The sequence below is a fragment of the Amblyomma mixtum genome, chromosome 3 (assembly GCF_055824585.1).
Source record: "Amblyomma mixtum isolate Tamu chromosome 3, ASM5582458v1, whole genome shotgun sequence".
NCBI classification, from domain to species: Eukaryota; Metazoa; Arthropoda; class Arachnida; order Ixodida; family Ixodidae; genus Amblyomma; species Amblyomma mixtum.
This window is the reverse complement of record NC_143014.1, coordinates 78,634,702-78,659,232: the sequence shown is the minus strand read 5'-3', so window position 1 is coordinate 78,659,232 and position 24,531 is coordinate 78,634,702. Positions and strand designations below refer to the sequence as shown.

At 47.9% G+C, this 24,531-nt stretch overlaps 1 protein-coding gene across 1 annotated transcript; it reads right to left on the bottom strand.

Moving 5' to 3' along the window:
• Nucleotides 1-4,446: 4,446 nt before the first annotated feature.
• On the bottom strand, nt 4,447-21,483 carry LOC149350718 (glutamate receptor ionotropic, delta-2-like). The gene is made up of 8 exons (XM_089575559.1): nt 21,439-21,483; nt 16,899-16,999; nt 15,245-15,335; nt 14,994-15,155; nt 14,215-14,368; nt 13,723-13,940; nt 7,554-7,837; nt 4,447-4,693 (listed from the first exon to the last, which is right to left on the bottom strand). Exons 1-8 carry the CDS (start codon nt 21,481-21,483, stop codon nt 4,447-4,449), a joined length of 1,302 nt encoding a protein of 433 aa, XP_089431685.1.
• Nucleotides 21,484-24,531: the final 3,048 nt, after the last annotated feature.

Here is a 24,531-nt window from a genome sequence, read left to right as displayed (position 1 = left end):
AAGCTACTCGCCGACGTCGGATAACGCCACCAATTACAAGTCCGAGAAACACGCTCGCCGAAAAGCTCTCCTCCTCCGAGGAAAGTAGAGAAGGCAACGAGTAGGAAGAGCATAATAATGAGAAAAGGCGACATCAGACAGACGCTCGAGAACGACGGAATGGAAGGCGGCGAGGGAACCAAAAAGAAATGCGCCGAGCCCCAGGTGTCAGAGACGAGCGAGAAATGATTAAAAAAAGAAATGCGAGAGAGAAAAGAAGGAGGACGAGGAAAGAGAGAGCGTAGGTTTGGCGAAACAAATTCCAACATATTCGCGTTTTCGGCGCGCCGAGCGGGGCGAGGGCGCGCGCGATGAAGCCTTCTCGCTGTGAGCCTAATTAAAATGGCGGGCAGTAACTGGCGAGCAAGGACGTGCGCTAATCCTCTTAGGAGAAGCACCGTGGCCGTGGCGCGTGTCTCGAGGGCCGCCCGCCTCGGGGCGAGTTCCGGCTCGAGCCACTTGGTGACCCTCTCTCTGTCTCTGGGAGCTCTCGCGCCCCACACCGCGGGCCGGCTTCTGCGAGGACGTAGTCCAGGCCGCAAGTGACTGCCGCGGAGAGAAAGGGACAAGGTGTATGTATACTGAGAGCACCGCCCGCTTGCATTCGTCTCATTCGGCAAGCCCACGAACAGTTTGTATTCTACGATGTGCAGCCTTTGCCGGAAATGTATACGGCTCCTTCTAAGGCGTGCAGTGGGGCTCACTAGAACCGCTGGAAGTCCTGTAAGCATAGAAAGGATGATGACGAGAGCTCATGTCGCTTTTGAAATATTCGTAACGCGGGCGACGCAAAAGGAGCCTAGTGGCATAGCCCAGAAGCAAACTCCGTGGGCTGAAGATTTTTCACCAAGGCTGTAAATATTTCGCATAAATGCATACACCTAGCATCTGCAGAGACTCTAGATGCTTCATACATACATGAATTTACCCAGTCGGTTGTTCCGTGTAGCCGGTGATGGATGTTGGGTTGCTATCTGCCTCGCGGAGTTGTCATCACCTCCAATTCGACTATTACGTCTCTCTCCGCATTTGGTGCATTTCCTAGCAATCCTCCCTCTGCCTATATCTGCTCTCTACCGAAGAACATCTTGGCTGGTTTAAAATCGTCATGGTAAACCATTCTTTATATTTCTTTTCTTCATGGAGGTCTGTAGAGCTTTACACTATACCAGGTACTATTCTGTGCCTTTTGTTTGTTTATTCATTTATTTATCTATGTTTATTTATTGATACTTTTGGCCCATCGGCCTTTACAGGGTGCATTTCTTGCTAGATTGTCACAGTATTGCACACTTCCAGCACAAACGCAAGGGAGGGTAATTGAGAAAATGCAAGCGCAAGCGCTGTACACAATGGCTAACACATGAGAAAACATCAATGCATCAATGTACGAGGTGCCTTTTAATCTCCGTATTACGTGCCATAACTTCGGCTGAGCTGCACAGATTATTAACGTGGGTTTTCCGGTTTAGGTCTTCTGTTGTCGTGAGGCTGCGTTTAATGTGACTACTATGCGGCATAACTTTACCACCAAGCTCATAATCAAATGCGAAAATGTTTCTAGTTTTCTGCACACACTGTTTATTCGTAGTTTGTTCTCACTTTCCACTTCTTACCCCAATCACTGGCATGATGGACGCGAAACAGCGCAGCGGCATGCGGCCTAGGGAAGAGAGCAGAGGGAAGATAAGAAACGGACAGAGCAGAGCGGTGATGCATGAGTGTGCTCATTGCGGTGTTTGTCATTTTTTGGTTGCCTTGCGCGTATTTGTATGCGCAGCCCGCCAAATAAATGCCAGTTGTTAGTTCAGCGCTGCGTTGTGTCCGTTTCTTCTCTTCCCTCTGCTCTCTTCCTATAGGCCGTGTGCCGTTGCCGCTGCTTTGCGTCCATCATGCAAAATCAACTCGCCCAGCAGTCCGTTCTTTAAATCACTGGCACTTTTTAAGGCTGAATTCAGTGCGATCTTATCCCCAGGATTTGAAATCTTAGAGTACATCGGGCAGTCATTTGAGAAAAAACGCGCCGTATGCGCACGTATACAGTAGCTGTTATCGTTGCTCTCGTACTTTCGTCATTAGCGTTTTTAAGCGCACCATTACCTATAATTTCTTTTTATTCTACCACACACGCTTAAAAAATTGACATTCATTTAAATTTTTCCAAATAAGTTCCCGAGTTCTTCGACTTTCTTTTTTAGTCATACTGATATATCGCCTTCACTCTAAATAAGTTCACCTCTAAATAATCTAATTCTCCTCTCTCCTGGGCATAAGAGTTGGAGACTACCGGTGCCTACCGTTACTACCTCATTACCCCCAGTCGCTCTTCTCTCTGAACCTGACATTACACGCTTCCTTGAATGGCGTCGTTTCTCTTTCTTCCATGTCGGTAGAAAGCGATTCTCTCACGAATTCAAACGCAAACCAAATTTCAGCTTCCATTTAGCAACCTCATAGCGCTGCAACTGTCCCTGGCTTAAATCACAGTCACAACGGGGCTAGTATTCCTCGCATACGACACCGTTTACAAGCGTGGAAGCCAGCAGAATCACCTTTCTCTCTGATTCTGCGAATGCATTCGTGTTTAATATCGAACCAAAGCATCCCATTCTTCATTAAATTAGCGTTTGTTCTTAGTTTTCCTTTACTTCATTCATCTCACCCCTCACTATGTCTTGTCTATTTAATCTCATGCCCACACCGTGATACCTAGGTAATGGTGACCTGAAAACAGGCTGCGGGGATTGAAGCATATAATACAATGCGGTCACAAATGCATCATTGGCATGCATGCCCTACCCGCATGTCAAGGTGTTTTCGCGCTTGAGCTTCAGCAACGGCACCTAGACTGCAGGCAGTGTTAGTTTAGGTGGAACGCTCTCCACGGACCAGTACCTCGCAGTTGGTTGGTTCTATATTTGTGCAGTTTCCTGCACGGTTTTCACAGACAAAAAAAAAGAGAGAGAGAGCGAGAGAGAAAGAAAAATTAAGGGGACACGTAAACTCCGCCTCTAAGGGTATGACGCGAGAGCGTTAATGGCTCCCTTCAGCGGTTTCTCTTCACATACGGTCGCTGTTCTTTGTTCACATTCACAAATTTGTCACAGTTATCATAAAAATTTCCACATTATTGTCTTTGAACGCTTCCACACTGCAGTTTATGCACGTAATATTACGCTAATTAGTATCTCACTATTTAGCACCTCTCTAGTTCACTCCACTATTTACCACACTACTAAGCTTTAAATTAAGCCAACACCACGCACACATTATCCCCCATTGTACCTCAGCCAAATTAGCGTGCCTGACTGGCGTCCCAAGAGTCGTAGGTTTGAATCCCGAATAAAGATTACGAAAAATTTCCTTTACGTATAAATCAATTGCTTTATAACGTGAAGTCGTTTGAGACATGCGGCGACCTTTAATTAACATTACGAGTCCCCTTTTCAATCATTTTCACTCCAGACATACGCGCGTGACGTGAGTTTTTCGACAAAACAGGGCGGTGAAGTGGAACACGTAGTGCGCGATGCTATCTGTCCGTTTTAAGGCCCATAAAGCGCAGACAGGACGTTGCGTGTGTCCCATCTGCCTCTCTTCGATCCGCTGTCTTTTTGCGCTAGTTATTATGCCTGAGCCATGTATTAACGACTAGCGCAACTAAGCGCCTTAGCTTTCCGTCTATAGTGCTGGTAGTTAATCGTCCATAATAGGACGAGAAAAGGAAGAGAAGAGAGGAGCATGCTGGTGCTGAGTATACACTACAGTGCCACTAGGACAGGGCAATCCTATGCTGAAAAATCGTAGTTTCTAGCAAGGCAACGGGACGTAAAGGACCTTTTCCACTGAATAATAATTTGCGCCTGTCCCTCATCGATTGACACAGAAGCTCGAATCATTAAAACGCAAAATTCCTAATATTTCCTTTTTTGCGTCAACGGACTTGTACGTCTTGAAAAAGAAGAAAAGAAACTCACAGGAACATTACGATACTAGGTAACCTGCTGTTACAGCTCAGCTGCTGTGTGTGATAGACGTTGAAATCACCAACGAGTAGAATGGGGGGAGGGACTGTCAATGTCGTCTTATATACCCTTGGTGATTACGTCACGAAGACTTCTATGACCCAATCCGAGGCATCGAAGAGTTCGTGATGCTTCTGAGGACAAATCAGAAATCGTGTATAAATAATGTGGTGTGTTACGCTAATGCTCGGCGCAGACGCTCACGCCTCGAGTGAGCCACCAACAGCTGTCGCAGTAAAACCTGATGCAAAGAAGTTCCGCTCATCCAAAGTTTGCCCTAGTAGGTACGCTAGCCACTCATTTAGGGGTTTCAGCCAAAACGAACAGAGCGCGTCTGAGTTAACACTCCGCGCTGGCTTCGTTGGTCGGAGAGTTCCTCCGGCTACGGGCGAACGAGCCCCTTTGCGCAGCAGTTCCAGCGGCCCAGGCAGAGCTCGAGCGCGAAGACGGCCAGCGCTATGGCCGACAGGGCCAGGTGCGTGAAGAAGAGCCCGGTCAGGTCCTCGAAGCGCAGGTTGTCGAATTGGTAGATGCTCGCCCGCTGGCTTCCAGCGAAGCACGCGCCTCCTGGCGGCTCCAGGAAGTACGACGGCACCTCCGGCACGCCGGCCTCTAGCCACCACTTCATCCTGCGCAGTGGGTTAGCGCGCGCCGCGTCTTCGTTTCTTTTTAATAAATACAGATTTTTGTTCCATTAAGGAAGCTCTGGGATCTACGTAAAATGCGTTTCTGCACTCGCATCATTTAGCGGAAAGATGTAGTCCGCAGACCCACCCGACGAGCTTGCTCGACAAACTTTGTGTGGCAAGCGCAGGCGCGACGGCACGCCGGCTCACCTTCGCCGGGCTGCACCACATATACGACGAAAACCACATTCGACGAAAAATGGACGTTGCCAATATGGCGACGCGCTCTGCAGCAAGGTTACGAGATCAAATGCTGCTCTGAAGCGAGACCTTCACTTCGGACTGAATTCGTCGTCCTGCTGCATTTTTTGGGACAGCCGCTAACTGTAAATGGGTCGTAGGGCTTTCGCTTTGTCTTACCTAGCCTATAACAAAACAGATTGACGATAACTTCTCTCTTTTTCTTATTTCATTTGACGCTTCAGCAGTTACTTCCCCTAACGAGAGACGTCTGCTTGTTGCCAAAGCGGTTCTCTTTATAAAAATCAGATGGCGCTACTATAAATGGCGTTACTGTCACGTCTACGTTTGTCTACGATGAACTAAGAGCGCGGATGCGACATCCATCGTAACGCCCCGCCGAAACGTGCATACGCTACTTTAAAGCTGCACCGCTTTCGCCACCATGATCACTTCGGCCAGCTAGGTGAGTCCATAGAGTTTCTAAACATTACCGAGGAAAGCTGGAGCCCCCGTCAATGCGAGTTCATTAAAGAGCACGTCATCCACAGGGGGTATGCCGGGAACACAAGGTTTTTTTTTTACTTGGCTTGGCTAGTGCTGTCCCTAAAACGTAGCTACGACTGCAGGAATATAAATTTTCCCCCAAAAAATATTTGCACTGTGTATTTACACTGTGCTCAGCTGGATTAGATTGAAGCGCCTTCGGATGCTTCGGATCTAAAATGAACTGCTTGCGCAGTTGGATAACTACACCCCCACAAAACGAAACCGAACAACCTAAAATCCAATCCGCACAACATTCAACAAGACAGAAGCCAGCAGACGTCAATCCAAAGCCGCGCCTTCCCGGCATGCCTAGAGCGTCCTTGGTGGATGAAGTGCAGCGCCGCCAGCTTTCCCTCTAGTTAATAATAAGAACAAACTCTATGAGGCGAGTCAAAAGAGGCGTACGGAAGTCGGCAGCTGTAGTAGCTGTTCCGCGCCGACGCCCTCCGCTTCCGGCAAGCGCCTGGCCTTCCAGCGAGCCTATGAGTCTATCCTGCTATGCCAGATCGACAACGGCAGCTATTTTTTGACTGCCAGCCACCCGGCCAGACGCCGGACGGCGTTCAAAGTTTTTTCGAAGGAAAATCGTTTAATGCACGACAGGCAGCGTAAAATTTCGCCGTCCAAAAGAACCTTGTGTAACTCAAGAGGCACGTCTAGCGAAAGACAACGCACCTTGCGTCTTCAGAGGGTAGCCGCCACTGGAAACGCACGAAAAAAAAATTGCGGAAGTGGTTTCTATCGTTCCTCTCAGCTCTGTATACTTCTGTAGGAAGTGCGCCACGGGGATTCTCAGGAGCGCTCACATTCATTTGTAGGCAGGAGGCTGCGTGAAACGGTTTCTGTGGTGTTTTTGCCCTTGTCGCACTGCGGCAACGCACTTCTCGACCTACAAGAATATTATGAGAACAAAAAATAACCGCACAAAAGGACGGGACAAGAGAAAGAGCACCACACGGGACAAACTGCGAACTGCGCAAAAGGACGGGGCAAGAGAAAGAGCGTTACTACAGCGTTAATCACAAGAAATCCCACGGTCTCTGTAATCCTTCAGATCATATATTTATCCTCCCACTTCATCAAACAAATGGCGACGTCTCCGAGTGCGGCAGAAACGGTTAAGACCCTTATGTCGCTTTGTTCGTTCCTGTCAGAGACACTGACCGATTTGCTTTAAAGTTGGCTTCGTGTACATATAGATCACGACTTTCAGCGCATGCTCAAACCTCATTTCAGCACAGAGAGCTCCGTGACTCCTAATGTATTGCTTCACTGACAGTAAAAAGTTTGAGTAGACATATTTGGTAAAAAAAAAAAAAAACGCACTGACTAAATTTTCAGTAGTATTTTGAAAGTGTGTGCAGTGTTTTTTGACACTGCGCCTTCTTCACGGCGCCTTCTTCTGTGCTACTTTGTAAAACCCTATAACCTCCAAACCTCTATAGCACTCGCGGATACCACAACTGCAGTTCTTGTCAGCACATGTATTCTTGACAATGCTGCACTCGACAAGCGTGTCCGTGTCTATATCCAAAATGAAAATCGGCTATCTCCAAGATAAACGGAAACCAGAATGTATTTAGCTCTCTGTGTTTCAGTTGACAGTCGAGCGGTGGCGAATGCTTTCCTCGCATGCCAAGGTGTTGTGACCAAATCGCTGATGCACCTTTTGCTCTGAGTAGATGGTTTGGTTTATGGGGTTTAACGTCCCAAAGCGACTCAGGCTATGAGAGACGCCGTTGTGAAGGGCTCCGGAAATTTCGACCACCTGGGGTTCTTTAACGTGCATTGACATCGCACAGTACACGGGCCTCTAGAATTTCTCCTCGAAAGAAATTCTAGCCGCCGCAGTCGGGATCGAACCCGCGTCTTTTGGGTCAGCAGCCGAGCACCATAACCACTGAGCCACCGCGGCGGCGCGCTCTGAGTAGAATCGCGCTCTGAGTAGAACCGCGCTCCGCCATGCAGGAAACAGTTTGCGGACCGCGTGCAGTCCACGGCGGTCCGTGTGCACACCATGCATCATAGCTGCGGATGAAAAGCTCCGCTTTAGCGACACTTTACGAGTGCTCACCTTTTGTTCAAATCATGGAAGAGCTCCAAAGAGAAGTCCTTGTTCGCGACCCAAACGCTCTTCCAGACAAACAGGGCCCCCTGGCTCATGTAGAAGCGCCCCCGCAGAATCGGGCAGAAGCGCCTCAGCTCGTACTTGGCGGATTCTTTGCCGACTAGTAGCACTGCCTTGTTCCGCACGATGGCCTCGGCTTCCGCCATATTGAGATTTAAAGGGACCCCTGTGAAGCTGTTGTGCCGTTCCACCATGTCGTATATCTGGCGGTACACTCCGGTCTTGGAATACTGCGAGCAAAGGACGGTCGTCACCCCCGTTGAGTCAGCTGCGGCATGCACGAGCGATTACAGCTGCGGGCGATCGTGGGAGAGCTCCGCATGCTTTCACTTCGCCTACGCGGGCGATGCAGCCCGTTTTGAAGCAGCCACAATGATGGCTCAGCGCTTGCTTGCGGTCATGTTACGGTGACTGTATACAGGGTGCTTCACGTAACTTGAACCAAAAATTGAAAGAATGCGCGACACCCCGTCTGTGTGAAACCAACGACATATTGTATGCCTCCATTTGGCGCTCCTCACAGTATGTTTCTTTTATATTCCGCTTAATTTGTTAATTACCTAAGACGAAACATGCAACACTTTTATATTCACTTTACGGCCAAATGCGTTGTAGAGGGGGTTCCGAATCAACCGATCCAGTTTTTTGTGACAGCGTACCTCCCAGTACCTTCCTGCGTGGCTGTTTTTCCCGGCATTTAAAAAAGGCCGGAGAAATATGCACAAAACCACGAGGCTGCGCTCATGCGCTACCATATTGCAGCGCTCCAAACCGTGTGTTGAACGAACGAAAAGTTCGCGCTGACCGTGCCCTAGTGAGCGGCAGCTGCTCAGTTGGATGAGCTCCACAATTACTCATTGGCATCCACCCAAGCGCAGCCATGCGGCTACAAAGGAAAGCTACACAGCTTCCGCAGAAACTTCGTAGTTAAAGAAAAATTAGTACTAGTCCAGGGTTCCAACACGGTACCATCGCTTCACCAGAGAAGTCGACCAGCTGGGCTAACTGCGACGGCTAGCATTTTTTATTTATTTATTGATACTGCGATCTTTTACAAGACCTTCGCAGGGTGGGCACACAATACATAAATTCTGGAAACAACAAAAACGACCTCAGGAACAAGCAAACAATACAAGAACAATTGATCAACAATTTAAGATCAAGAACACAATTTCAAAAGGTACAAACGAAACAAAGAAATGTAGCGGTAGGACATTATAAAAAAGTTAAAGGTGGCTTTCAAACCTTTTTAGTGAAGTTTGGGTTACTGCATCATTAGTTAGATTATTCCAGTCTGTAATCATTCTGGGGAAAAAGGAGTACTTAAAGGTGTTAATTCGTGCGTTTAATGGTGTTACTGTAAAATCATGGCGTTGTCTTGTGTTGTACCCTGAGGAGAACGATATAATATTGGATGTGTCAATATTGTACTGACCTTTGATTAACTGAAATAAAAATTTTAGACGACAGATGCGATTTCTGTGAGAGACTGGAAGCAAACCACTTTGATTAAGAAGTGCAGTGATAGATGTGCGGTTATATGAATTGTAAATAAACCGTGCTGCAAAATGATCGGTATCTCAAAGAGTAAATAGTTTGGTTTTATGGTTGGTTTTATGGGGTTTAACGTCCCAAAGCGACTAAGGCTATGAGAGACGCCGTAGTGGAGGGCTCAGGAAATTTCGACCACCTGGGGTTCTTTAACGTGCACTGACATCGCACAGTACACGGGCCTCTAGAATTTCTCCTCCAAAGAAATTCCAGCCGCCGCGGCCGGGATCGAACCCGCGTCTTTTGGGTCAGCAGCCGACCACCATAGCCACTGAGCCACCGCGGCGGCGAAGAGTAAATAGTGTCGGTGAAATGTTTTAGCGGAATTCCCCAAAGTGGAGTAGATTTATAATAAGGCAATAATTGCTTATTGGCACCCACCCAAGGCATGCACGCAATTCATTTTCGAGCTTCAGTTCCACAGCCCCAACTGACGTCACTGGCGCCTCGTTCTAGAGAGCATTCTTCGAGCTCTACCTTCGCGACTTATGTAAATCGACCTTGGTCACTATCTGTCGATGCACTTGATCATCTATGAAATAAAACCTCGTGATTTCCATAAAAATTGATCCTGCCGCGGATAGAACCTGCTACATATCTGTGCAGAGCCAAATGTGTCGTTCGAACAAAGTGACGATTCCAAGCTTATCACAGCCAGGCCTGGGCACGAAACTTTAAAAAATTATCTTCGACACTTATGCCCGATACCCTGAAAAATTGTATGTTCGATACTTATACAAGATACATTTAGGGAATTGATTTTCGATACAGACACTCGTGCTGTATCTTCGATACTTCGGTACATTACTGAAATTGATAATACGGTGATTAATGAGCTAAGTTAATTTCTCTATGGTTTCTAGAATACTTAGCGCGTACAATTTGGAATACTATTTTTTTAAAGGGCTTAAACTAGCCCGACCGCACGAATCTAATTAGGCTACAATATTGCCACGTAGTGGTGACTGCAGTCCGGCGAACTAGAAAACAGCGCGAATGGCTTCCAAACGAAACTCTTTATTTGGGCTGACTTGCGCCCGCAAAGAACTGAATCACTCGGCGGCGGCGTAGCAACAAGCGTGCTCGGCGGTCGTCGAACAGAATGCCGGCCGCTCTCTGCCATGCTTTTTTTTAAGCTGATAGCGAACTTTCGAGATAAAGCTTGGAAGGTTAATAGAACAGTCTGGCACAACGTAGAATCGGCTCCGCCTGGATGCGATCAATTGAGATAAATCTAGGCACGTCTTGCATCACAAACAAAGCGATAAAGCGGTGTGCCGGCAGCTTTGAAGAATGAACAAACAAACACGAACATTCGCGGCAATATGTTCAAGGCGCACCGTCGGCACCGCTGATTTCGTGTTTCATTTCAATGAGCCATTATTCTATTTATAGTGTACTGTAACAGGATTATATATCTTATGATATGCAATGGCTAGTTTCGAAGAACCGTCGTCTGTCTGCCATGAATGATGGAGCAAAACGCTGGGAAAATCACCGAAGATTTCCTGACGAGTTCTCTCACAATCGAGTTACCGGCTTACTGTTACCGTTCGAAAGAATGCTGCTGGACTTTTGCATCAGCGGCTGTGAATTTAAACAGTACAAGGAAAACATGTTGTCTCTGATCCATCGTAGTTTGTTTGCTGTGAAAAAGCAAGCGAACTACCGAACACCGACGGTGATGCCCTGACACCCTGACCGTGACTCCTGCCGCACGAGGAGCGGCTTTTCCGCATAACTTTGAGCTGAGTTGCGGGTAAGAAGACTCGCGTGAACCATGGCGCAAATCTGCCATCTTTGCTCCCTGCGGCAGCCGTACGAGAACAGTACAACGGCTGTATAGGCAACGCAATCTCTCACCCCTGAAAGTTTGCGGAGCTTTCTTCCTTTCGTGTTTCACATTCGTCTGCTTTTGCCATCCTGTCGCCGACAAGAGCTGTGGCTGACAGTACAGATTTTGTGAAACTGCTTTTTTGGTCCGGTATCATCGTATACGATCCGGACTTTCGAATAATTATCACCCATTCAGGCAAGTACCCTGCCCAACCGTAGTATAAAACGAAACTTAACGCCAATTGCCTCATCTGTGCAAAATTGGAGCCCGAACAAGTCAGCGATTAAGCTAGAGAATTTTCTTTCTTTTTTTCTAAGAGTGACACATCTCTCAGTAAAGCCCCCGCTTAAGCCTAATTCTCATGGCTTTTTTTCGATGTGTTTCCCGCGGTGGGCTGCAGTAGACTGTAGTGTGATGCACAGATGTGGAACTCCGATATAACAGTTTTGAACGCTGAGCTCTTGATAGAGCTGAGGATGCTTCGTTATTAAGGAACCAAGATTTAAAATACATGAAGATGACAGCAAATACTGCAATGCCAGATTACTAATAAGGAAGTAATTACTCGTTGGCATCCACCCAAGTGCAGCCATACGGCTACAAAAGAAAGTTGTACAGCTTCTACATAAACTTCGTAGTTGGTGAAAAATTAATCCTGGTCAGGGGTGGGTTCGAACCTGGGATCATCGCTTGACTGGAGCAGTCGCTCTACCAAGTCAGCTAGCCAGGACAGCTAGCATATTTAAGGGCGAGAGTGAATTGATCAATAACTCGAAGTGGGAACAGTGTTGGTCAGATATTTAGGGGAATCCCCCAAAGTGGAGTAGATTTGTAGTAAGGGAGTAATTACTCATTGGTATCCACCTAAGCGCGGCCATACGGCTACGAAGGAAAGCTGTACAGCTTCCGCAGAAACTTCGTGGTTAAAAAAAAAAAATTTCGCGCTTGGGTGGATGCCAATGTGTAATTACTCCCTTGTTACAAATATACTCCACCTTGAGGGATTCCTTTAAACATCTGACCAATGCCAGATTACATTCGGTAGTATTTTCATTTACAACTTATTCTGAACATGACCATGAAAATTTCGGTGAAATCCCGTTTCAGCTCCGAAATATTGATCTATTTTGTAAGGTTACATCCCTCAATCTACAATAAAGGCAACCGGACTAGCTTGCAAAGCGCAAGCAGACGACAAGAAGACGGCTCCTGCCGACTCCGCCTACGTCACATAGTTTCTCAATATTGCCTAGAGGGAAAAGTGGCGCCGCCGCGTATACTACTTCAGCCACTGTGGGAATGCCGGGAAGATGAGTTTTCGTTCCTGGCTTGGCTAGTGTTCAGTAGAAAACGTGGATTCTGCCTTGGGATCGGTAGCCGCGCCGCAATGCCGTCCTTTGTGCACTGATTAAAATATTTTAAAACTGCGTTTTTCACTTATTCAGTGAATTTAACGCAAGTGAAAGTTTGGTGTTAGTCTGGTATGGAAACTTTCTCATAATTTTTTCGAGATTTTTCTCGAGAAGTGCTGTATTGTTACGGCTGAATCTCCGTTTAACGCCCAACAATAGTCAAGCCGCTTACGAAGCCTCAACTTGCCGGCATTTCTGCGCTCTTCTCCGTGGTGGATAACCTATCGCAGCGCCACTTTTCCGCTCTAAATAATATTGCGAAACGATGGCCTACACCGCCGCCGTCGCGCTTGCAGGCGGCCTAAAGAATTCGTGGTGCAGTGTCACGTGACAGCAGCATAGTTTTTGTTGTTTTTATTATGAACAGTAAGTTGGCTTTGCCTCATTACACATTGCTAAAATGGCGTCCCAGCGAGTGGTATCGCCACGGACATCACGTCAACATCTTCTACGTCATAAAAACGTAAACGGCATCTGTATTTGATTCAAGCAACGCCATTTTATCAATCCGCAACATGAGAAAGCCAACGTGAAGAGGTTTCAAGATATTTTTTTTTATCATGATGGATATCGTGAACCACGACGCGGATTCTGAAATTGCTATAACTGGGCTCACCTTCCATTTAGATGGCCTTCAACTTAGCAGTTGGTCAAATGTTTAGGGGAATCGCCCAAGGTGGAGTAGATTTGTAATAAGGGAGTAATTACTCATTGACATCCACCCGAGTGCAGCCATACGGCTACAAAGGAAAGCTATACAGCTTTCTCAGAAACTTCGTGGTTAAACAAAAATTCGTCCTGGTCCGGGGTTCGAACCCGGGACCACCGCTGCACCGGAGCAGTCGCTCTACCAATTGAGCTAACCGGGTCGGCAAGCTGATCGTAGGGCGAGAGCAAATTGATCAATAACTCGAAGTGGGAAATGTGTTGGTCAAATGTTTGGGGGAATCCCCCAAGGTGGAGTAGATTTGTAATAAGGGAGTAATTACTCATCGACATCCACCCGATCGCAGCCAATACTTAGCAGTGTACTGATGAACCCTAAAATCGAAAACTAGAAAGTTGTTTAGTGAAGTTTTCTCAATTAAACGTCCATTTCCTGCACTCTAACACTCAAGTAATATGACCGCCTTACGGTACAGTAAACCTGCAGAGACTGGACGGAAGTACCTTTCACGGTTTCTCAAAGAAAAATCTGCATTGAATAATCTGACACACCCGGTAGGCTCGTAGGCTTCGAAGCAATGCTGCGCACGGATCGACAAAATGGTCAAACAATTATCCGAGGCGAAGAAAGGAGTGGAGGGCGCTTCACCTGCAGGAGGGTGGCGACCTGCGTGCCGACGGGCACAATGGGTATCAGGTGCGGGTTCTTGGCGAGGTCCTCGGGCGTGTCGATTCTGTCGAAGGACGTGTGCAACGTCAGGGTGGCCACGATGAGACTGGTGAAGTACGTGCTGATCACCAGGCTGGCCAACAGCCACGCCCCGGACACGTGCCGAGGCGTCCGGGGGCCGTCAAAGGCGGCAGTGCCTGCGCCGTTCCGGGGTTAATTGGAAAGAATTGATTGATGGACTAATCGATGGGGCTGATTCATTGTTTTATTGACTCATTAGCAAGAAGCCGTTTTGTCCTTTATTGGCTAAATGCGGGCGTGGCCACTTCATTTGCGTGCAGCTGTACCCCGCCTAAGAGTGACAGTCAAACAGGAGAGCCTGAGCTGCCGAGGACCATTGGTTGCGCTCGGCAGTTCTGTCAGAGGATACGCGCATCCCAACATTTCTCGATTAAGAAACAAGTCGCCTACCTTGTCCCAAGAGGCTGCTGGTCAAGTCCCAGAAGATGTTAAAAACCGACCGCCTTTTCCTTTCAGGTTTGCCTTCAGCGTTATCAGAGAAGTGCTTCAACGCCGGAATGAGTAGGCTGAGCACAACCATTGAGATTAAGAGGCAAATCCATGTCTGAAAAAATGATCCCGGACAACAAAATTGGAGGGCACACTAAAGCTCCCCCTTAATGGTATGACGCGGTAGTTATGAGTTAATTCTCTTATATGCACAATTGGTCATTCTCTGCTTTACATTCATAGATCCCTGATCCCTGGGAGTACTCATGCCCCTCCTGGAGTAGTGGTGCAGCTGTTAAGCGATGCGTCACAGCCCTGCGATGGCAAGTGCTCCCGGCGGTGGGCCTTGTGCGGCCCGGGTTGCTCTTCCCGAGCGACCAATCATGAATTTAACTGCCACCTGCCACGGTGGGCAGTTTGCTCACCATTCGGTGGGCAGGTTGTGATGACGCTGCAAGGTCCCCCACCTGCCTCCTAGATTGCTCTCCGGGTACCACCTGCCAGAGCCATGACCGTGATTTTTCACTCACAACGCTGATGCCGACAACATCGACGCCGTATTTTTTGGAGATCCGGGCCTTTAACGCGATAGCGTGAAAACAAATGCTCAAAAGTCACCCTCTTGCTATAGGTTGAGGAAATATTCCTCCTTGGACACAAATGTTTCAAGACTAAGTACTGTTACGGTATAGTCGCGAACGGAGAGCCTACATCAACTGTGCGGTTGACATGCCACTCACATTCAGGTCAAATGCACTGAGAATACCGAGACTCCCCAAGGTAACATCCTGAACTCCGCTTGTGATTCCAATTTCTGGGTACTGGAAGATATCAGAGACAAGAAGATCATTTCCGAAGAAGAAATCGTCCATACTGAATGGACCGAATCCGATGTTTGCCCTCTGAAAAAAAAAAAAAAGAGAAATGGTGATTGCCTTAGCCTGTGTAAACGCGTTGCTGGTTTTGCATGTGGATAGTTGCCGCTACTTGCATTTAAAATCGCGTCCCTCAGCATGCCTCGGTACGTTCCGTCAGGTCTCCTGGATCCCCATTCCATGTCTTCCGGCATCACGCAGTTGTAGCTGAAAGTTGCAGGCTCACTATACACTTCTGCCAAAACGCGCTGACGTAAGCAGTAATCGACAGCCATCTTCTTGGTACCCTGCTCAACGCAAGCGCCACGGCTGGAAAACGGCAACCCGACACAGCGTGTGGACAGCACGTAACCTGATTTTATGGAGGACTATGGTGGCTGTGCAGCCGTTATAGTATATATATTCCAGTGTTCGTATACCTAAGGCTCATCTAACACCCTGATTCTGTAACGCCTGCATGCTACTGTGAATACGGTCTATTGCTGTGCGCTACTGCCTCTCTCATTAACGTTCTGATTACATTGGCTATTGTACAGATTTGTGCAGAACTCTTCGGCTACTTTAACTATGTTATCTATATTGCTAATGACATTGCCCTCTTTGGGTCAACGCAAACACCTGGTTTTTACACATCCCTAGTTTACTCTTCCCTGCTTTTCTATATCTACGTTCTTTAGAGCATGTTCGACTTTCTACATAATAAACTTCCTTATGTCTGCTACCTTGTGCTTATTTATTAACTTCCATAGCTCTGCCATTTCTATTCTGTCCGTAGGGTTAGACGCTTTCATGCTTTGGCGTTTCTTAAGCATATCTTTTGCCACCTGAGAGAGCTTGCCGGTATCCCGTCGGACCACCCCACCGCCTACTTCTACTGCGCACTCCGTAATGGTAGCCGTGAGATTATCGTTTATTGATTGAACATTAAGATCGTTTTCCTCAGTTAGAGCCCAATATCTGTTTTGCAGCGATATCCTGAACTCCTCTAGCCTCTAACTGGTTGATGGGCTCCTGTCTAGTTTCTTCCGTTCCTTCTTCAAGTCTAGGCTAATTCGAGACGTTACCATCCTGTGGTCGCTACAATTCACCTTTCCTAGGACCTCCACGTCCTGCACGATGCCTTGTTTAGGCGGCGGTTACTGCAGGCTTAAGTTGTATCCTACTGTAGAACTGTGAATCACGATAGTCGTTTTCCACAGCTTCGAAGCACCGGCAGCGTATGACCTAGTTGAAGATTTAAGGAAAACAGCGCGACGATTGAGGACAAAAGTAGAACACAAACGACACAAACAATTACCTTTGTCCTCGTTCGTCGCTCCGTTTTCTTTACATCTTCAAGCATGAACCAACTAGCCTAATCAAGAGTTTTGCTTGCTTGTGACCTACAGGCAGCTTCGGCCGCGCGCAAAGTGCTCACGAGAGAGTCCGAAATTCTTTACAGCATGTGACGATGATTGCAGGACAGCGTTAGTAACAGGTCAGGGATGTGCAGTAATTGGGTGAATTTGTCTGGAGTCCCCATCCGGCCGACATAATACTCCTGTTCGTGTTGTGCTGCTCAGCCAAAAGGCCTGTAATGCTAACGGTACACTCCCTGCATCTGGTGGACCGCAAGCCCAGGACACCCACGCATGACCCTGGCAAGCGGTCCACCTGTGCAAAGAGAACGGCGACCGCCATCCACTCTGTATACATACTGTTTGTTGAGGTCATATCTGCTCAGATGGCGTAATTCTTCGTCTGCGTGGTGCAGAATGGAGACAGACCCACCTGATATTCAAAGAGGCTGTAACATTGTCTATGACAGAGCCTGACAATCCGTAGATGCGGGTCATTCCGTTCTTCTCGTAGTTCATCACGAAAGGGGGAAACTGCAAGAAATGGGCAGGTGCCGGTCGAGAGGCAGTCGTTGCAAGGCGAAAGGAATTCAGGAAAGCGAAGACGTCATCACTGACAGCGAAAGGCAAGAGAAGCAAAGCCACAGTATACTATTTCCACCCAGCGTTCCCGCGTTCCCACTCCGCTACAGCGGATGAAAATTGAAGAAACATATTATACAAGCTGGCTGCTCTGAGACATTTTACCTGCGGGCTAACTGGTTTATCTCCGAGAAGTGAACAGCGGCGATAAGCTCCAGATAAGAAAAATTGACAAAACAACAAAAGGGCAACTACGGACCTCTGCTGTATATGTATTACAAGCCTTAGCACCGACACCCCAGCGCGGTGCGAACAGCTTCTCCTCTTTGGTGTGTTCGAGGAGCCACCTCAGGTGCTTCGATTTTGAATGATGACCGAAAGGTCGGCTGTGCAGCCCTACAGTCAAAGCCACCAGGGACGCAAAAGAGAAAGAAAAGAAAAAAACAGACAACTCTGCATTGAAAGTGCCGCGTGCAAGGCGCTTGCTGCATCGCGTGAGCGAGCTGACTTCCGGCATTTAGGGGATCCCCGCTTTCAGTCGAACGCCTGGCTCTGCCCAGTTCGAAGCATGAACAACTACGCAACCTCAGTCATCCCAATTCGAGTTGGCGTAGTTACTGTGACGTACGCAAAGTACTGTTATTGTTGGGTTCAGTCCCAACAATAACCGTTGCTCCATCAAAAATTAAGCATTATACTTGTGCCACACGGACAAATTGAATGCCTTTAAACTTTTAATGGCATTCGCGCAGTGCCACGGCGTGTAGCCTTACTGCCAATCGCGACCTGCTGAGTTCGCGACAACTAATTCGCGCGAGCAATCCGTATACTCTCGTTCCCAGTCCACACGAAGAACAGCATACAGCTTTGTTAGTAACAACTTCCTATCCAGTAGAAAGTGGTTTATTCATAACTTGCAGTGAGATAAAGCATCTCTACTGCATTTTTAATGACAGGGGCGCCATTTTTACCAGCACTTCTGACAGATACTTGTGGGCCGACACGCGAGTTAATGGCTACTTTTTCGACTTGTCAAGCAACAACAGCGGCATTTTCTGCAAAAGTAATTTTTATATTACATTTGAATGACTTTGCAGAAATGTGCTCATTAGCACTGTTTATGCCCCGGTGAAATTTCCGGCTGCCTTGCAGGCGTTATCGTCGTCGCGGCTTCCGCATAATGACATTAAATGTGGACGTGTATCACCAACTCTGAAAATAATATTAACAAGCTTAAGGCCCTAATCATTTATTGTCATTTCATGTGCGCGTGTGGCACATGAAATTCACATGAATCCGTGCCATGAAATGGCACGGATTCATGTATCCGTGCCATGTATCCGTGCACGGATTCATATATCCGTGCCATGAAATGGCACGGATATATTACACTCTTAGAGAATAACTGCGAGCGGGCACCATCCGCCGGCAGTCTACCCGCTCTTGGTCGCGTTGATTAAGTGTTGTAGTTAGTCTCCTCTCACGTGTTTCAGTGGAATAGCATTAGGAGGGTCGTGAAGGCGAAAACAGGCGGCATCGGCGTCTGTGTGAAGCCTCCTCCTGCCAGTCATAGCATCTGGTGTTTAGGAGGGGTTTTGCGTCTCCCCACCTGCCAACCGTTCCCAACTCCCCTTCTTCACTTGTAGGGGTGAGGAGAGAGACGCCAGATGAAGAATGACTCAGCAAAAATAGAGGGGACACTTGAGCTCTGCCTCAAGGGGATGTTGCGATAGCTCTAGTGGGAGGTCATTCCCCACTTTACGTTTCCAGATCCCTAGGAGTCCTCATACGCCTCCTGTCGTAGTGGAGCAGTGGTTAAGCAAAGTGCCACTGCCCTGCGATGGCAGGTGCTCCCAGCTGTGGGCCTTATGCAGCCCGGGTTACTCTTCCCGAGCGACCAGTCATTAATTTAACTGCCACCTTCCACGGTGGGCAGTCAGCTCACTATCCGGTGGGCAGGCTGTGATGACGATACACAAGGTCACGTGACCCAGGTGGCCCATCAGCTGCCTCCTAGGTTGCTCTCTGGGCGCCACCTGCCGGAGTCATGCTCGTGACTTCTCGCCCACAACGCCGACGAGAGATTTTCTGCGTAACGGGGTCTCTAACGCTATAGCGTTAAAACTGAAAATTACTAAGAAAATGACTCGGACAGCAGCAGGCCTACGTCCGAAAGGACAGACTTCCGATGAACCATCTGCGCAGAAATTATGCTTGCGGGAGCTGTTCCTTCTCGCATTCCGATGGGAGAACAGCCTTGGTCTCACAAGGCCCAGCGGTGACTTATTCGCAACATCCGTTGCGGTGGCGCATTGCCTAACTGCTGCGCCACTCCGCCGGTAGTAGTATGAGGACTCGCAGTGAACTATAATTTTGACGCATTTTGTGTAGTTGGTTTGGTTTCGTGGGGTTTAACGTCCCAAAGCGACTAAGGCTATGAGAGACGCCGTAGTGAAGGGCTCCGGAAATTTCGACCTCCTGGGGTTCTTTAACGTGCACTGACATCGCACAGTGCACGGGCCTCCAGAATTTCTCCTCCAAAGAAATTCTAGCCGCCGCGACCGGGATCGAACCCGCGTCTTTTGGGTCAGCAGCCGAGCACCATAGCCACTGAGCCACCGCGGCGGCTCTTTTGTGTAGTTGCGTAGTCGGAATTAGAATAGATTGGGCAGTAAAAGACAACGGACTCGGAATCGGAATATAATTAGATTTGGAATATATTGGGGAGTAAAAGAAGAAAGTTATCGCATTTCCATCGCATCAATCCAATTAACCGCCCCTAATTTTTACTTACAGCATAGTCTACCTGTAAATGTATGCACTGAGTCAGGCAGAAAAGCTAAGCGTGGTAAATACCTGCCCGACTTTAAGCACAAAGTGCCCTGCTTTTGTTCCCCGTAGCACATAATGTGATCCAAAAATAAACAGACAAGGACATAATGCAAATTGTAGCAACCTTCCTTGCTCTTGGTCAAATGTTTAGGGGAATCTCCCAAGGTGGAGTACATTTGTAATGAGGGAGTAATTACTCATTGACATCCACCCGAGCGCAGCCATACGGCTACAGATGAAAGCTATACAGCTTTCTCAGAAACTTCGTAGTTAATGAAAAATTAGTCCTGGTCCGGGGTTCGAACCCGGGACCACCGCCTCACCGGAGCAGTCGCTCTACCAACTGAACTAACCGGGACGGCAAGCTTATGGTAGGGCGAGAGCGAATTGATCAATAACTCGAAGTTATTGGTGTCAAACGATTTGCAGTCAAGTAGAGGCTAGCTTCTACAGGGATTCGAACCGAAGACATATCCATCTACAACTGTATGCCCTTCGAGACTTTCGTATGAATATTGAGATGCAACAGTTCGTTGTACAACGCTCCGGGTGGCGTAACACGCGCGTGTTTGTGTTAAACCCAAACTCGTAGAAAAGAACTTTAAGGCATGTACAAACATTACGCGTAAACAATGCACACATGGACAGTAATTCTTTCCCATTTCCACATGTCAACAGTCTTAAGTACCTCTGCGGATTTTTTTTTTTTTATCGAGAACAAAAATTCCTCTTCTTATTCTTATTTTTTGTTACAAGTTACACGGGCTTTTTAGTCCGCTTATTTATTTCGAAGGTCGAGTTACGGTGATTCCTGAATTAAGGAAGCATCTGGCACTTTTTAGTTTTCTTTTTACTCACGCATGTTGCGCATTGAATCGGAATAAATGTTTTTCATAACGCACTGCAACTGTCACGCATGTCGGAAAACGCCTTTGTAGTAGCACAGCGCATTGTGCGAAACCTGTCAATGATGATCGAGACGCTTTTGTCTTGCTCTAATAACTGCACAAAATTTTTGTTACAGTGTAACTAGTGTAAGCGCACGTGACCAGACGAAACATTTCTGGTAAGAAAGACCGGACACATTGCCAGAACTGCTATTAAGTGTACGCCTGCGACCTGCCGCCAGGGGCAGCTAGGATCTCCATCTTGAGTTGTTTCAAATCGAAGTGAATAGGGAAATTAAAAATAGTGACTTTCCTTCTTAATTACGCGACGCAATTCGGCTGCCGTAAACCCTTGTTCAGAACAGAGACCCTAAATATGCAAAATAACGGTGTGATACTGCGCGAAAGACTGGCCTGGAGTTTCTCCTCGTCCTGAGCACTTCCTGCCAATCGGCCTCTAGGCGGCTATCCAACTATTTCGCCTTTAAACAGAAATGAGCAACTACCTGTTGGTTTTCCTCTCCCCCCCCCCCCCCTCCAGAAAAAAAAAAAGAAGGAAAGAAATTGAGTTTGTCAGAAAGTATTTGTGACATGCCCGCTTGGGCGTTACGCTGTCAGGCTCTCCCGCGTTGCAGCTGCAGAGGAAGATGCACCTAGTGTATTGCGTCTTACCTGCACAGTAGAAATTGTCACGTGTACGTTGTCGTAGCGCCCCATATTGCTTTCGTGTGATACGGGTCGACAGGCAGCGAGGATACCGGCAACTCTGCCGTCGGCGTCTACGCCACGTAAGCGATCCGGCAAGGCTCGAATCCCTGCACTTTAGTCGGGCTCCCAGTAGCTTCTTCCCCACACGCGCTGCTCAGGTAACCCCAGCCGTCAGTTACAATTTCTTTTTATAATGGGATTAGAGATACGATGACATCGTCGTCACGGAACAACGAAGCCGCGTCTCCATTGTTGCCCGCATAAGCTCGCCGACAGTGCCCTATTTGATTTGGATGGCAACCCCCATACGGGTTTGCGAGGCGGCGATGGCAGCCCGCTTTACTCTTGATGGCCGCTCGCGATTGCAAGAAAGGCCACGGCGAAGGAGGCTCTCCTGGAACTTTAATGTATGCTCAACAGTGCAAACAAGCGAGTTCTGTTACTTGCATCGCGAAGCCCGCACCAGCCAACCTCAGGTTTTCCTTTTTTTCTTTCACCGGGTTTGGAGGTCGACTGCGACCTGTGCTCATCGCTGTATGCGGTCATACGCAGAAAGGAGGAGCGCGTCCCAAACTACGATTACGGCAGAAATGGATCGGGCGCGCGTATTTTTCGCGACCGTTTCACCGAGCGGCAAAAGCTAACTCGAGCATGACTACCGATGGCCGTCGCGATTGCCTCGCGTTGCAGACATGTCGCCAAAGATGAAAACGCTTTCCGCGGAGCTGTGTGTACTCGTGGCCGCGCGTGCGCGGGCGCCCGCAGATTCTTGTCGCAACTGTAGCTTCTTCAGTACTGAGTATCCGCGCATAACCCGCCTTTGTTTCTTCATTGTTGCGATTAGCCGCGCAGCGATTCGAATGCAGCCTTCATTGAAACCGCGTGCGCCGTCGAAGGGGACCTGTCGCACATGCGTTCGATAGCTGCCGCAAAGAGATCCGCGAACAAATCCTATCTGATCAAATAAGGGCATAAAAGGAAAACATTAGAAAGAAATATCAGCTTTTCTGGTCTGCCTGTTTGGTACGCACCAAAAAACTGCGCACTTGCGGGCGCTCCCGCTCCTGCAGTTTTTTCAAATAGTAATAATACTGCATCAGCCTGCGTAGCTCCCAACGTGTACTAGCAGGTCTGAATAAATGACAAACACTACCTATCAAGACAATCTATTGCTTTTTTGCAATTACCCTGATTAATGTTCCGTCGTCAAATGTCCTCCGAAGCGTGTATTCACCATGATATTCATGATATGCAGTTGCCCAGCGATGTCGCGGTACATCATCGAGGAATAACGCACAGGAGTGCTCGCGTTCGAATCTGGCCCAGATACATGCAAATAAAAATAAAGCGAAGCCGGAGGATGGTCCTGTCTTTCTGCTCTTATAGCGAAAGCTATTACACGGACCCTTCCCCGGCCGGCGTATTTGATGGTTTACGCGTAGACGTGACCGGTCACGTGATAGTCATCTGCAAATCACGTGACCAGCGCCAGGCGTGTGATCGTGCTCCCGTTGTAAACGTTGTGCTAACCAAAGTTGACACAAAGTCTTTAGGTCTTGCGCTTTACAGTTGGCCATAGGCATTAGCAAAAGACAGCCAGCGGCACGGCGACAGCCTTCGCTAAGTAACGCGCTATGAGCAGGATACTACACAGTTTTAATTACATAATTAATTTGCTTCTCGTTGTTTTCATTTATGCAGATACGCCTCCTCGGGCCTCCCATCTCAGCTTTCACACACAGAGAAGAGTGTCCGAATTTCAACCCTCTAGCTGAAACATTGATTCTGGTAGTAACACGTTATTTATTTGATACATCAAGTGACATAGCCGGCGCCCAAGAAGTTTAAAGGAAGAAAGATCACTAATTTCTCCCATTTCCAGAAGTGTTACCTCATTTTTCCAGGTGTTACGTCACAAACAGTGACCGCGACACTCGAGATTTCGCGCTTTGTGTTGAGCCGTCTTTCAAACGCATAGTGCAGCCATCTATTGAGCGCATATGCGTAATGCTGAACTGCCAGCTTCGATTCTGCCTAAAAAATACGGCATATGATCCATGCGGGCGACCAGCACCCGTAGGAGAGCGAGTGAACATAATTGCTAGAGTTGGCTTTTATCCTTTTCGAACTACTGTATATGTGTCGCTTTTCTTTCTTTGTACTCCGAGTGTTAATGCGGTATCATAAGAGCTGTAGTCTCATAAAAACCTCCCGCCAAATGTCAGGAAATTCCCTGATTCCTAAATGGGACCCAAGTTAGCCCACCTCCGAAATTTACGACCCAAAAATTTAAGATGGCGGAAAAATGCGAACTAGACCGCATTTTTGCGGGAAAAGTATAATAACGACAGTGTGGTGACGCGAACGGCAGTCGCAAGCTGCTCTCGGTCGAGAGAGGACGTGTCACAGCGTGATCAAATCAAAGACTACGCTCTAATACTAACGCATATCCTCTTAACGATTGCTTATAAGTGGATCCATATTATTCCGCGCTGTGTTTCAGGGGCCAAATTTTTACGCGATGGTCATTAAGACAGTCACTTGACCTCATATGGCAGTCCGGGGAGTATCGCCCACGAACACTACAGGTTGCCGCACAAGCTGCAATGTGCACATGCGCAGTGAACGTAGGGAAATCGGTCTATTCACGACCAGCTGAACCGTATATAAGTAAAGAGGTATTTGGGGTTAACGTCCCGAAGCTGGACGTGAACTGTAAGGGAAGCAATAGTAGAGAAATTTCGACCACCTGGGGTATTTCGACAACACAGAGCACGCTTTTGCATTTTGCCTTCATAGATATGGGGCTCAGGGGCCGAGATTCAAACCTTGGACGCTAGAGTCCAGGGACTGACACCGATAGCCGACAAGAGATGCGGGGAAACTTACATTCCGGTCTCGCGGCAGTTTTACTGGCTGTCTTTTCTTGGGTTTTCTATTTTTCTCACCCAAGACTCGCGCTGGGGCTAGAATTCTATCGATGCGACGGTGCCAACAGGGATCCCTGTAGTGTCTAAGGTCCCTGTCGCCTCTACCGCCGCTCTTTCATCGGGATAC

What these genes read in the sequence shown, in the direction of transcription:
- LOC149350718 (XM_089575559.1), bottom strand. Translation starts at nt 21,483, where the DNA reads ATGGGGCGCTACGACAACGTACACGTGACAATTTCTACTGTGCAG. An exon ending in CAGCAGCCTCTTGGGACAAG is followed by an intron (nt 13,941 to 14,214) that starts GTAGGCGACTTG and finishes GGAACGGCGCAG; the next exon opens with GCACTGCCGCCTTTGACGGC. An exon ending in TTCCATGATTTGAACAAAAG is followed by an intron (nt 4,694 to 7,553) that starts GTGAGCACTCGT and finishes CCCACTGCGCAG; the next exon opens with GATGAAGTGGTGGCTAGAGG.